This window comes from Xiphias gladius, chromosome 1 (genome assembly GCF_016859285.1).
Source record: "Xiphias gladius isolate SHS-SW01 ecotype Sanya breed wild chromosome 1, ASM1685928v1, whole genome shotgun sequence".
In the NCBI taxonomy this organism is placed as follows: Eukaryota; Metazoa; Chordata; class Actinopteri; order Istiophoriformes; family Xiphiidae; genus Xiphias; species Xiphias gladius.
Window position 1 is genome coordinate 3,468,121 of NC_053400.1, and position 15,880 is coordinate 3,484,000.

A 15,880-nucleotide genomic window follows, 5' to 3' on the forward strand; every position below is an offset into this window, starting at 1 on the left:
TATAACAACAATCTTGTGCGCGACACATACAAAACCCAGGAATTGATCATTGATTTCAAGCACAATGCCACCCCCAAATCTCCCATATACATCTCTTTTGAACTCATAACCATCACAAACTCATTTAAATTTCTTGGTACACACATAAGCAATACACTGAAATGGAATATCAACTCAGACCAGATCATTAAAAAAGCCCAAGCCAAACAGTTTCATTTTCGTGATGCAATAAAAACTCTGCCTCTTAGTCTCTCATTTCTGCAATCATGCATTCTATTACATGCTACGTTTTAAATGTATAGGGAATACTGAGAGTATTAATATTGTGTAATATTTCTGTACGGAAAACAGATTTCACCAACTCCGGTCATTTGGCCATTAAAGTGACGTGAAAATAAAAATCCTCGCTTTACTTTGTCTTTACTGCTAATTAGCCAATGTTAGCATTATCATAACACAGTGAACCAAGATCATGGTAAACGGTGCCTGCTAAACATGTATATGTATACATTCAATACATATAGGCGTTTACATTGTCATTTTCATCCCGTATAATCTAATATGCTGTGCCATACATCAAAACTTTTATACAATGCAGGCCTAAGATCAGAGTTTATTTGAGTTCTTTCATGCTTTAACAGCTACAAATATTCCTTGTAGTGTGTGTGTATGTGTGTGTGTGTGTGTGTGTGTGTGTGTGTGTGTGTGTGTGTGTGTGTGTGTGTGTGTGTGTGTGTGTGTGTGTGTGTGGATGAGCCAGTGTGTTTGCCTATGTAACACTACTCCATAATGTGAATGTACATGGGCAGCAGTCAGACACAGTTTGTGCCAGCTTGTTACCTTTCTGGGCTCCGGAAGCTGAAGAAGAGCATTTCAATGAAAACTAAAATCTTGAGGGGCTGAGCACAACCACAAACTTTTACATAGGTTCATACACTTTGGGATGCTTTCCAGGTGATTTTCCAGGTGAATCAGATTCCAGCTGTAACAGACAGGATCAGCTGACCTTGGCTCACATGGTTGTGAGTCTGTCTTTTTTTTTTTTGCCTTCACTGTGAGTCCTTTAATATTAAGTACAGTACATGCATCTACCAAGTCTAGAACTCATATTTATCAATGAATAAAATAATAAAAGGGGAAAAATTTTAAATTCCTATAATCTGTCAAAATTTAGATGGGAAAGCAGTGTTGGATAAGAGTGCTGACTTTCTCTTACACAGTTTTGTTTGGTAATCTGACTACTGCTAAAAAGAATGCATTCGAGAAAATAGCTCATATTGCATATAAAATGGCCCCTAATTCTATATATGATATAGTAAATTCTGAGTCACTTTATAATATAGAGTCACAGTGGGTAATGGACATAAAATTGAGTTTCCTTCAGGTAACTCCTGTTTCTCCTGGTCTTAATACTGAGTTTCTTTAACTGTTGTGTTTCATTGAGATTGGCTTTACTTCCTCATTGTCTGCAGTCCCACAGTATGCCATTATAAAAACCCAATATTTAGAAAAGGATTGTGCTCAGAATGCATATAAAATGGCCCCTACTTCCCATCTCTTTTAATTAAAAAAAAGTTCAGCTTCACCAAAATTCTCTGAATATGGTGGGAGATTATTCTCAACCACAAACTTCTCTCTTTAAGGAAATGTCCTTTGGGAATAGGATCTACTACTCTATTTTAAATATGGGGAGTTCAAAAGAAATACATTTTTATTTGACTCTTGAATGGTAAACCTTTGACACATAGTTCATTATCTTCTTTGTAATATTTATGATATTTTGCATATTTAACTATTTATTTCTAAGATGGTTTTATTAGTATGGTTTGTTGAATGTTGTCCTGTTCATTGTGCAAAATGAGGTCACCAAGGTAAGTTCCTAATAACTGTTGTTGTAATTACAATCAAGTAAAATCAACTCATTTCTCACATGATAACAGATGATTGTATATGGGTTGGACAATTCATCTCTTTTCAAAAAGCTAGTGAGTGGACCATTAGTTGAGATTATTTTTTCACACAGTGTATACTCTATATTTCCTACAGGTGCCCAATGCGCACTCAGCAAAAGTAGACAGTGGCAACATAAATCCAAAAAAAATGGTGTAAATGGAGATTACCAGAGGTAAATTTACTCTAGGGCACCATGAGGGAAGCTTGAATGGATAACATTTCATTTGAGATCATTCCAAGATTTATGTCTCCATGAATGTACACAGAAAAAGAGGCAAAAGAAGACGGTCAGGATGAAAAGAAGAGAAACTTGTATTCCTGGTAAGAAGTCAGTCAATCTTAAGTGTCACGCAGGGAATCAGTGATTGTTGTCACAGCAAACATCAGTCAGGGAACTCGTCCACTGACTGTTTGTAGACAAAAGACAAAGAAAATATCTACAGCAGTCAGAGTGTAAATACAGCTTGCTTGTTTTCCTTGAGTGAGACTCTCCAACTTTGAATAAAGCAACTTCCGTGTCCACCTTCAAGGTTCCACCTTTACTCCACACTAATCACATAGCCATACATTTTTCAGAGAGCTTGGTTTGCCTGAACTGTGTAGTCTATATTATGACCCCAGTCATAATATAGTGTCTGATATGTGTCTGATATCTCAACATAGGAACAGATTTCCATTTGGTAGATAGATAAAGTGTGAGCCAAGGAAAAAAATAATTTAAGTTTGCTGTTGATTTTGAATAGGAACTTCAACTGTTAAATGGTTATCCTTTTTTTAACACGTAACCGTAAAGCTAATGCAGAGACCCGACTTCAAATCCCATTAGTATTATTGTTGACAAATTAAATACTTAATGATTAATTAACTGGTGTTTAACTTAACTTATTTAAAAAATTTGTTTGCCTTATCAAGATGGGAGGAAGATGAAATCTAGTACCCTGTACTTCCTGCACTCACTTTTCTTGACCTGCAAACCACATTCTTTCACACCATTCTAACAGCAGTAGATATGAACAATAAAGCAGCAGTACAATGACATGAGAAACTGTCGAAATACACCTTTTTAAAACTTGAGCATAGTGAAACCTACTTGTGTCCCAGCTCGTGAGCAATGGTGAAGGCCAAATTGAGTCCATTGTCCTCTGCTAGCACACACTTCCTCTTGGCACTGCAGACACCTCCCAGATAAGCAATACCTGTAACACAGTGACATGACAATGAGTTTCATAAATAACAGTTACAATTAATGTCATACCTGCTCTCACTTCAATTTCTAGGCTGCACGTGCCACATTTGGTTGATTTGATTCATTACACTTCAGCTGTCAAACAAATTAAATAATGAGAAGTGTTAAGAGGCTACTGTGGTTCTGTTAGTCTGTAATGTCCATTGCAAAGAGAGCCATATTATAAGATGGATAAAAGTGGCGATCCAAGGCTTGTCTTTGATATGATTGTAAATAAGCAGGTCTTATTAATACTCCTATATATCAGTGTATCACAGCATGGCAAAAATTATAATAGTCATAGTAGATATTGAGTCACTTTATGATATACAGAATAGTGTTGTGCAATCACTGCATTTCTGTTCCTTGTTCATTCAATGTGATAGAGAGCAAAACCTGTGATCAGCAGAGGGGTTTGCAGTGGACATGGCTTTGCTAGATGTGTGTTACTGAAAATGACAAGACTACTGTGTCTTTCTTCAATTTCCTTAACTGTCGTGCTTTGTTGCGATAGCCATTACTTTCTCATTGTTTGCGGTGCCACAGTCTATTATAATTAAAATCCAATACGTAGAAAACTATGCTGAAATAGAAACTCTTCCCTTTGTGAAAAAATAGGCTGCATCAAGGTGATAAAATACAGAAATGACTGTAAGGCAGTGTTATTACACCAAATAAGGAAATATTTTATGTTTAATATGTTGTTATGGGCTATGCATGAACCAATATACATTCACCTTTTTCACTACAGATAAATGAAATCCTACATGGTGATGTTAATTGTGGTTAGACACCAGAGAGGTGCAATTCAACTAAAACTCCCAAGAGCAGATATTCAAATAGACTTATTTGAGATTTGGGAGGTGTAATGCTCTGTAAAAGGTACTTTCAACACGGATGCCGAGAATATGAAAATCCATCCACTATTTAACCATATTTTACAGCTTGGGTCTCCGAGAACCCAAAGAGAATTCATGCATCATTTTCTGTGTTTCTGTCCATATGAGGTACAGAAATACAGTACAGTTGCAGTCCCCACATGGTGGATCTGTAGCCCCAATATGTTGTTACATCTTTAATGAGGCTCACATCAGTGCAGTGTACAGCATAACTTTGGATTCTAAACATGATTTCACAGTAGCTATGACGTTTCCACTTTATGCACAACTGTAAACTGGGCTTAGCAAGCCCCTTCCTCAAATAAATAAACAAAAGTGCAAAGATTTTAACTAAAAGGGACCAATGACATGTCCCGGGATTTGTAGCATTTATGATTTCTGAATATTGTTACAAATTTTTTAAATTTTACCAAATTCATGCCATAAAGTATATTTCTTTCGATATCATATATTATTTATATTTGTATAATATCATCAGTATCACTTTAGATTTGGTTCATCTTAAGGATTCCTCATTTTGACCAATTCCAAATAAAAATGGTTTCAACCACACTGCATCAACCCAGAGGCATGTGTGGTGCAGGACTTGGACAGGACATGTCCGATTGTTAATAAAGCTCAATTTGTCTCTATTACTAGGTGGAACGATAAGCAGGATAAACAGAACAAGTTTCTTATCAGATAACTAGACTAATGGGTCTGATCTTCAAAACCAGAGGTTCTAAACAACAGTGGCTGATATGAAATGTTTACTGTACACTAATCACTGGAGTCAAGTACTACTCTTAAACAGACATGATTGAAAGCAGGTTGACTGCTTGGGTATCCATAAGTATTGAAAAATGTTTTGAAAACTATCAGGCGAAAGTTACACATCTTGATATGTCAGTATACACACGCACACACGCACACACACACACACACACAAACACATACACACACGCACACACGCACGCACGCACACACACACACACACACACACACACACACACACACACACACACACACACACACACACACACACACACACACACACACCTGGCTTTCTTTTTCCTCTGGAGCCAGGCCAAGGGGCCTCATTTGAATCCAGACAAGCATAAATTAAATCAGTGACGATAATATGACAATCGAAGCAAGATGAGATTTCTGAACAAAAAAAACCCTTATAGAGAGAAAGAAGAACAGAAAACCAGAGAGACAGGGAGATCAAGTTTTGGCCGTATCAGCCAACATGGCAAACACACACATTACTTCAACGGTACATGAAGTGAATGAGTTCTCAGGGCTTAGGTGTGTGTGATAAGACAGAGCTGTTCAGAAGAAACACAGAGGAACAGCTGGATAAGTTCAAGTGGCTGTTAGCCCATTAGAGAAAATGAAGCAATAAATTTGCAAAGTTAAGATGATATAAAATTGAGGTTTAATGGGAGCTTTCCTGTTGTGTAGCAAATCTGCCACAGCTGTCAGGCTCCTTTACTGTGGAACCATATTCTGGTTTGGGTCCGGGTGGCAGACACCCTCTCCACATTTAAGAGTTGGCTTTAAACTTTCCTTTTTGATAAAGCTTATAGTTAGGACTGGCTCAGACTTGGCCTTAACCATCCCCCTAGTTATGGTGTTATAGGGCTACACTGCTGGGTGACTTCCCATGATGCATCAAGCTCCTCTCTCCTCCTCTCCCTCTCTATCCATACGCATTCATATCCAATCAATGCTCGTTAGTAACTTGACTTCTTCTCTCTCCCGTAGTTTTGTGCTTTCTTGTCTCTCTCCTCTCTCCTCCTGTTGCTTTCTGCAGGTATTTCTGCCCCTGGTGCTGCAGAGTCTGGATCTGTAAATGCAAACCATCTATTGCCCCCAGGATCCTTCTCAACCCCCACTGCTACAATTATCATTATTATTATAGATAGTTTTATTATTATAAATAGTTTTATTATTATAAATAGTTTTTATTATTATTATTATTATTATTATTATTATTATACATCTTTATGTGGAAGCTGCATTGTGCTATGTTCTCTTTCCTAATGCCACAAAACAGGTCGAGGCAGACGGCCACCCACCATGAGCCTGGTTCTTCTCAAGGTTTCTACCTCTTAAAAGGGAGTTTTTCTTTGCTGATGTCGCCACGTGCTTGCTCATGGGAGAATGTTGGATTGCTGTAAATAATATTATAAAGAGTATGGTCTAGACCTGCTCTATATGATTTGGCACTATATAAATAAAATTGACTCGACTTAAAGATTTAGATAGTTCAATGCTGACATTAATCCTGGAATGGCTCATTCCTTCCAATACAACATGAAAAATACCTGACTGAAAGTAATATTAATGCTACATCTACAGTGCATTCAGAAAGTATTCAGAACCAATCACTTTTTTACGTGGATATGTTGCAGTCTTATGCAAAAATCGTTTAAATTATTTTTTTCCCTAATCAATCTGCACTTAATACCCGATAATGACAAAGCAAAAACATAATTTTAGAAATTTTTGCAGAGCTAAATCAAACCTTAAAGTCTAAGGAGCTGCCTGCAGAGCACAGACAGGATTGTATCAAGTCACAGATCTGGGGAAGGATACAAAAAATTTCTGTTGTATTGAAGGTTCCCCAAGAGCACACTGGCCTCCATAATTTTTCAATGGAAGAATATTGAAACAACTTGGACTCTTCCTAGAGCTGGCCGCATGGCCAAACTGAGCCATTGGGGGAAAGGGCCTCTGTAAGAGAGGTACCTAAGAACTCAATGGTCACTCAATGGAGTTCCAGAGATTCTGTGTGGGTATGGGAGAAACTTCCAGAAGGACAACCATCACTGCAGCACACTGATTTGGACTTTACGGCTGAGTGGCAAGATGGTAGACTCTGCTCAATGAAAAACACAGGAAAGCCTTTTTAGATGATGCAAAAAAGCACCGAAAGGACACTCAAACTATGAGAAACGAGATTTTCTGGTGTGATGAAACCAAGATTGAACTGTTTGGCCTAAAATCTAAGCGTCGTAGAGTTAAAAGGCACTTCTATCACCAACCCCATACCATCCAAATGGTGAAGCATGGTGGTGGCAGCATCATGCAGGGACAGGAAGGCCTGAAAGGAGCACAGTACAGAGATATCCTAAATGAAAACCTGGTCCAGAGTGCTCTTGACCTCAGACTGGGCCAAACGTTCACCTTTAAACAGGAAAAAAACCTAAGCACACATCCAAGACAACGCAGGAGTGACTTAGAGACAACTCTGTGAATGTCATAGAGTTGCTTAGCCAGAGCCCTGAGTTGAACCGAAGCAACATTTCTGGAGAGTGATGAAAATGGCTCTCCACTAACAGCCCCAATCCAACCTGACTGAGCTTGATGGGAACTGCAGAGAAGAATGGCAAAAAATCCCCAAATCCAGGTGTGCAAAGCTTGTCGCATCTTACGCAAGAAGAATTGAGGCTACAATCGCTACCAAAGGTGCTTCAACTAAGTACTGAATAAAGGGTATGAATACTTTTGTCAATGTGAATGTAATACTTATGTCAATATGATCTTATTTAGACAGGTGTGTGCCTTTCGAAATCATTTCCAATAAGTTGAATTTACAAGTGGACTCAAATCAAGGTGCAAAAACATCTCAAATATGTTCAAGAGAAATGGGAGGTATCTGAGCTAAATTTCAAGTGTCATAGCAAAGGGTCTAAATAGTTATGCCAGTGTGATATTTTTCAGTTTATCCTTTACAAATTTTCAAAAATCTATAAAATTCAGTTTTTGTTTTGTCATTGTGGGGTATTGAGTATAGATAGATGAGTGAAAAAATGAATTTAAATGATTTTAGCATAAGACTGCAACATAACAAAATGTGAAAAAAAGTGAAGGGGTCTGATAACTTTCTGAACACACTGTACGTCACCTGATCACATAAGCTTAGCTTTCTTTTGATAAATGTTGGCGTGCTGGCTGCATGTCATTGTGTTTTGGTCCAGCTGTTATATTGCTGCTTCTTCTCTTATCCTCTGTAGATTGTAGATTAATTTAGTCCAGAAAATCTCTTTCTTCCAAGAACTGGTAACATGAGATAACATTACTGACAGAGAAATAAGGTTATTGAATTCAAGATGCTTCTTATAAAAAGTAGACAGCAGGTCGAGTGACTTCATCATCTTCTAAACAAGATATTTTTAGGGTGACAGAAGATATTGTTTCACTAATCTGTGGATGCATGCAAGTCAATTAATGAAATTTTTTAATAGCAGTAACTTATTATTCTATTGCCCATCTTTCACATTGTTGTTTAGTTTATATTCGTTGATGAAAATTTCAGCCTTTTATTTAATTTTAGTCTTGATTTTTTCTTGGAAGAAAAGGGTGTCAATTATCATTTTTGTCATACTTTTCATTGATGAAATTAACACTGGTGATATAAAATATTAGCTTTGTAAAAAACAAAGACCTTTTGTAAGAAGATCTTCAATCAATTGATTATTTATACAAATTTACCCTGTGCAGGGTCCTGGAGGGCCCATCCCTGCTCAGTTTTGGGCAATCTTGTGTCACCAGTTCACCTAATCTGCATGTCTTTGAACAGTCAGAAGAAACCCTCACAGACACAAAGAGAACACGTGCATTTCAGAGAAAGGCCCCATCCCTATCTGATGGATTGGAGCAAAGACAGAACCCTATCTTAGAACAATATACCAGCATTATGTTGTGAGAAAGAAGCTGGTATGTTTTGGATCTAGTGCCAGAGATTTTCTTTATGTTTCTGCATGTTTAAACAAACATACAAACACTTCCCTTGGCTAGGGGAGAGGGCTACCCTTCTTAGCCTGCTGCCACCATGACTCACACCCGGATAAACAGCAAAAAGACAGATGGACTAATGATGCAGGGGTGGTGAACTGCCCCTTTAAGGACATATATTCATATTTTCAACTTAACTTTTCGCCATGATCTAAACAAAGTTACAGTATTTTTACTTTTATGCTAGCTAAATAGCAAACAAAATAAGTATAATTAGTTTTGCAATAGTGATGTGTAGTTAGGTTTGCAAAAAGCTAGACTGTATTAGCTACATGAGCTAGTCTACAAATCAACATTTTGCAAAGGTGCAAAAATTAACCAGATATGCATATCCAACTACCAAGCTGGCAACATCAAAAAATTAAGACAATTTCCAGTTCTCAATCAAAGACAGCACAGAAATTGATTATGCAGAGTTCTGTGGAAAAAGCGGTCATTGTTCATAGCCACTGTTGCCTAAAAGTAGTGTTCAGAACAACTGTAAAGGATAAAACAATTACGGCCGTGGTAACTTTCAGGAGTCTTAAAATTCTGTCTTATAGTATTATAAACCTCAGTCCTTTATCTGGATCATATTTCATTTCTTTGATATCAAAAGCAACACACCTACACCAACATAGCCCTCATAACCCTTATCTGAGGATATTTTTTGTTCATAACAGCCAATCAAAGTTGAGGACATCCAGCATGGCCGCCAGAAGTTGTGTCACATCACCTTGACATCATACAGTGACTGCAGAAGAGAAGATCTGCAATCTCTATAGCTGTAATATTAATGTGATTGTGTTGTGTATGCATGAATGACCTCAAAACCAAAATTAAAAAAAAAGAGTTTGGAGTGACTTTAGTTTGGGAAGAACATGTTATAAACTAACAAAGAGCTTGTTTTTGCATGTACACACGCACAAAAACATAAGGTAGGTGAATCCTTGGAGTAAATGAATCCTGTTAAAAATAGCTCATCCCATCATTCTGGTAAAAGTTAATATTGGTTTCATCTGTCCAAAGAATCTTGTTCCAGAACTGGGCAGGTTTTTTAGATGTTTTCCGGAAAAGTCTAATCTGGCCTTTCTGTTCTTGAGTGTTACCAGTGGCTTGCACCTTTTGGTAAACTCTCTGTATTTACATTCATGAAGGCGTCTCTTGATTATAGACTTTGACAATTATATGTCTACCTCCTCAAGACTGTTCTTGACCTGGCTAGATGTTGTGACGGGGGGGGGGGGCCTCTGAAAATGGGGGACTATGTATAAAAATGGCTTTATTTCCTAAATGGTTAATGTTATATTTTTGTTAAAGTCCTTGATAAAGCAGAAAGTCTACACTTCAATCACATCTTGATGGCTTTGTTTCAAATCCATTGTGGTGGTGTTCAGAGGCAAAATTATGAAAATCGTGTCATTGTCAAAGTAATAAAACCAGCAAGCTCAGAACTTATTTGCGGGCAGAAAACATTAGTTTCCAGGGTAACCCTGGTTCTCTGAAAACCACCACGTCTGTCATGGGACAGACCAAACATCTTGAGTTACATGGGCCAGCCCACCACCCCCTTGCCATGTGCGGCCCCCGACATGGCAGTCTCAAGTGTATTTGAGCAGGGTAAGGCTGTGAGATACTTCACTCAGTTTTCAGATGATCGGGGTTACCCTAGCAACCAACTCTTTCACAGCCTGCCTGGTATCGCACTATGGGTATCACTCCTGGATTGCGCACTCCAAAGCTCGTAACACCTTAACCCAGGAGGATCGACACCACAAGCCCTCCCCATGGGCTACAACACAATTAAGATGAACCAACACTAAGGCCCAGTTGCTAATGAAGGCGGCATCACGTTCAGGCAGTTAAACCAAATAAATAAAGATACAAAGCATTGGTTACCCTCCTAAGCCCCTTAGTTCTTTCCAAATAGATGCATAAGCCCTGATCAGTACAGAGTGCATTAAGCCACCACTTGCTCTCCATGACAAAAGGCGGGGGGGTTGAAAAGCAAGCAGCTCCAGTTTGGGGCAGAATTAAAAGGACTCCCTAACCTTTGGCACAAAAGCAGGGTTTGGGCGCAACATCACTATCCCATAGCAAGGGGAAAACTGCAAGCAGGATGTCTACACAGACAAAGCATGTAATTCACTTATCCTTTTGTATTTCAGAGCCAGCAACAGGATAGTTTTTGGTGAGCTCTTTAAGTTAGCATACACCAATAGCTCAAAAGGCAACCCAGTAAGTGCCTCTAAAACAGTGGGCAAATACCACGAATGAACTAAAGGTTTACAGGCAGGCCGCAGCAGGCGGGCTCCCTTCATAAACTTCCTTATCAAGGAATGCTGACCAATTGGCATCTTAACAAAACCCACATGGCAGACTGAAATCACAACCAAATAAAACTTAATAGTGGAAAAAGCCTCACCATTGCCCAGTAAATCTTGCAGGAAGTATAACACATCCAGAACAGAGCAGTGAAAAGAAATTATGTCCCTAGCTTCACACCATCCATCAAACACAAACACGCTGTCATACAATGAGCATGTGGATGGCGTCCTTGCACTCGGAATAGCCTCAATGCCCACAGAGGCAGGCCCACTCATTCAGGTTTAACCTCTCACATGCCAGGCCCAATGCCATCCATGGTGTGCTGGGACAATATGGGGCAGAATCAAAGATAGCCACTGCTCCCTCACTCAAATGAGTATTGGAGCTATGAGGCTGGGGGCACACTTACAACACACGCTGAACGTGCATCGTGTGAAATGACAGCAGAACCCCACTGCACGACACGATCATTTATGCTGGACCAGTCAGTGTAACGTTACAGATCAAGTGTCTCCCTGTTGGTTTGCATATGCTAACACGGTATGGCTGTGTGGTATGGCGGTATGGTATTGGCTGTCCTGACCAAAACATGAATTGGCAGGAATGGCAAAAAATGTCTGAGAGCCAAGAAAACTGCCAAAAACTATGAGCACCGGGGCCAGATGCCATTCACAACCCTCCCCTTGAACACAGCCCCCCACCCTGTTAGCGAATCAGTGAGTTTTTCTTGTTACCACTGTTCCCAAGTGGATGCTGGTGATGAACACGTCTCTCCAACGACGAAGAGCCCGCAGACATTCTGGGGAAACCCTAACCATTCGATTGCGATGACATTGTACATCCAGGCGTAAAGACAGCCATCTCTCAGAATCATGCTTCCTCAGCAAGCCCTATGGAAGAAAGAAATCACTGAGGCCATCAGCCCTGTCAGATGCAGACAGGCTCTTAACAAGACTGAGTTTCCCCAATGAAAACCAGCAGAACTTGATCTAAGCCTATTAGGCAATGCAATAATGCAAGTTTCTCTCTGCTTTCTCATTGCCGAGAGCACACAGGAAATATTGTACAGATGTGCAGGCCCTCAGACCCGTAGCTCACACACGGTTGCTGAATATCTTTGGGGTAAGTGACAGCCCGAATGGCAGAGACTTACATTCATAGAAATTCTCAGTAATATTTTGTGTGCCAGATATATGATCATTTGAAATAATCATCTTCCAGATCCACTGATGTGAACCAGTTGCCCGGTCGAATCAAGCCGAACAGAATGTTGTGTGTGAGCATTCTGAATTTGTAATTTTGTGTGGGAATTGGGGAAATGTAAATCCTGAATAAGACATAATGAACCACCCTTTGTCAGGATGAGCAAATACAGAGAGTAGAGGCCAAGATTAATTTCCGCCTCAATCAGAATTCAAATTCAGCAAAGAAAATTTACTCTCCAAAGCCCTTGTAGCTTCTCCAGTGGCCTTTGTAAACACCACACAGTGGAAACTTGGTGGTTTCATTGCAAACTGAAGTCTTTAACCCTTGGCATAAGTTGTCAACACTCAGAGGTTGGCAACCAAGGGGCCTGGGGGCTTGAAGCTAAAAACTAGAGCAGGTGTGCCTTCTTTTGTTGACAGTCTGTCTTGCACCTTTTGATTTTTAACGTTTCTGAATCACACACTGTTCCCTGGGCATTAAGCCTGCCTCCGACAGTTATCATAAAACTATGAAAAGTGCTTGGTGCAAGCTTTGAGTGACGTATTCCCTCGTCCCTCTGAACTGACCTTGTAGGTTGCTGTTGAGATATAAATGAACTGGGGGGCACAGGGGGAACATCTGCTTCTCCACAACTGTGTGAGTGATTGAAAATCGTGGGCTGTTACAAAGCATTGACTGGGAAGAAAGTGAAATGTTTCTCCTCTTCTCCTCTTGGCAGGGAAAGGTAGATACCAATCTGTCCAAGAGAGGCTCAGGGCAGGGACCTCTCTGAGTGCTGACTGCTGAGCTTGACTGTTTCCACTAACCACAGCTCCTAAGTCGACTGTCTTCTTCCAATCTGGGACGTGGGAAGGGCGGGAGGAACAGTTCAATGCGGCAGTGGGAATGGCAGCAGCGAAATACTTTTTGCCCCAGTGCTTTTGGCTCTGAGAAGCCGCTCTGGGACCTGAAATCTCTGGCCGTCAAAGCTCCCCCTGCTCCCTCTCAAACCCACTTTTGCAAAGCCTGGGCAAGATGGTGGTGGCTGCAAGGTATCATCTTGCAGGGAAGGCAGAGGTCAAACGCCTCACCCTGCTTATTTCTCAGTTCACTACCATGCTACATGGAAGTAACAGCCTCTCAAGACAAGCCCTAGACCATGATGGGTCAAACAGGGACTCCATAATGAGTTGCTTATCCTGGTCCGACAGGCTAGAGAGATTAAGCAACAGTGATCTCTGCCCTGCCACGGCAAAGTCGATGATGCAGCCACAGTCCTGAACTGCGCCTACAGACAGATAGAGGATGAGCTCAGTGACAACATATATTTTCCAAAATAGCCAGACTTGGAGAACCTTTATCCAAAAGGTGGCCTATTTCCTGAAAAGGTTCAGTCCGATAAGCTTTCACCAGGGAAACCGCATTCAGGTTTTTGATGAACTGGGCCACTGACTCCACTACATGGAGGCAGGTAAGCACGCCATCTTAGCTGGGATGATGGATCCAGCTGAGTCAAGGGTGGAACAGTTGTTGGGATGGAGATGGTATGCCAACGACTACTCTACCATCGGGGGGTCAGTGAGTCCCAGAAATCCCAGTACTGAATGTTAGCAATCTCCAGGCCACAGTAGCCTTTGACAATAACACTGTACCTAAAAGCTTATCTCCTTCACACAAGACAGCAGGCACAAGCTATCTAGCAGGGACCTGGTGAGAAGCCAGAATCTTTTCATCATATAAATCCCTCTCTTCTCCCTTATATTCCTATCCTGGGCCAATCAATAGCCATACTGCCTGCTGCCCAGCTTGCACATCTTGTTTGATCAACCTTGCAGGTCGTGGTGGAGGGCTGAGCCTCCCTGGAGGCTGGACATGGGGAAGAATAGCATCCTCGTCATTGTCCTCATTCTCTTTGCCGAAGAGATCCAAATTCACATCCTCCTCCATTTTCTCTCTGCCACCATACTCCTCCTCAGAGTCAAGGAGCTGACTGAACGGAGGGGGTCCCCCACCATATACCCCCAGTACGCACTAGCTGTGGTTGGCTTATCTTTGGGCTTTGCCGCAGCATCAGGAAAGACAGGGGTCAGCCTTTGAGGCCGCTGACACTCGCAAGGGATGCTCCAGGATTCTGGTTGGCATGGACTTGCAGACCAGGTCTGGGAATGTTATACATGCTTCCTTCCTAACATCCTTAACCTTGCTAGGTACAGGTCCACAACAACGTGAGAACCACCACCTGACAGTGTCTTAAATTGATGCTGGCAATTAAGGTAGTGAATGGTCAAAGTCATTATTAAACAAGTTGTTAATGAACACGTCCATCATCTTGAACATCTCTGTAGAGCACAATAAATATAATATATAAAATATTTTATTTTAAAAAATCCCTCCAGAGTTGTTCTGCCAATCATTTAAATACACTTGATGGGCAGACTGTGTTCTGCGCTAACAGAACACAGGAATCCAGTGAGACGAGCCAATTCTGTATTTGCATGGATGATGTTTGGCTTTAAAATGCAGTCGAGGCGGGTGGACAGTGTTTACGAGATGTTGAATGTTAAGATGTTGACCACATTATCTCCCAAGAGAATTCACCTGTGTTTTTACTGCTGTTTACATTCCTCCAGGTGCAAATTCAAAAATTGCAGTACAATAACTGTATGAGGTCATCAGTGGTCACATGAGTTGTTTTCTTTTGTTATTATTTTTTGTTATATTTTGAGAGTAGCATAGAGGGACTATATTTGTAATTTTGTTATACAATCTTATGTTGTACAATAAATCAAATTGAAGCTTGAATCTTCATAATCATAATCATATCATGAACTGTTGAATTTGGTGGTTTTTCAAAATGCATTTACTTTTCTTCCACAGTCAGCGAGAAGTTATGAGAGTGTACGTGTAAATGGCATAGGCAGGTAGGTCCAAGAAAAGTGTTTTTGCTTATTAGCAATCTCTTTCAGTCTCTGGAACCTTTTCCCCCAATTAATCTGTGTCCTGCACAGAATCACTGCAGCTAAGGAAAGCATTGTTGACAATAAGTTCAAAAACACAAGTTCATGCAACAAAAGTCCAAATATGTTTGATGGTCTTCTAGACATATAAGCCAGTTTTGATTGCAACATTTGTGCAGTGTTATTTAATGGTCCATGGTTGACCATTATGGAATAGTGCTTGTTATAAAATAGTACTGTTTATGGGAAAACTTTCTTATACTTTTAAACTGTAGCTGGAATTGTTCTGGTACCATGTTGTGTATATATGAAGACGTGTGAGGAAAAAAGGCACCCGGTACCCGAACTGTTTTTGTGCTACTTAGTAACACAGCTGATTAAAGAGGCCATGACAGGTGGAGGGAGAACTCCACCACTCTTCCAGACATTTTTCTAGTTAATCTTGGCTTAGGCTGCAATGTATAATTATTTTTACTTATATTTACTGATATTATGGAGCACATTCTAATATAAATTAACTTGAGATCTATACATTTTCAGTTCACTACTGTGATCCATTAGCCTTCAGA

At 40.2% G+C, this 15,880-nt stretch overlaps 1 protein-coding gene across 2 annotated transcripts in view; it reads right to left on the minus strand.

The window, feature by feature from the left end:
* adamts17 (ADAM metallopeptidase with thrombospondin type 1 motif, 17) overlaps positions 1 to 15,880 on the minus strand; it is a 171,993-nt gene that overhangs the window by 71,427 nt on the left and 84,686 nt on the right. For both annotated transcript variants that reach the window (XM_040124678.1, XM_040124670.1), the window contains exon 8: positions 3,044 to 3,149. In XM_040124678.1, the coding sequence (XP_039980612.1) occupies positions 3,044 to 3,149 (106 nt within the window). The remainder of the gene's footprint in view (positions 1 to 3,043; positions 3,150 to 15,880) is intronic.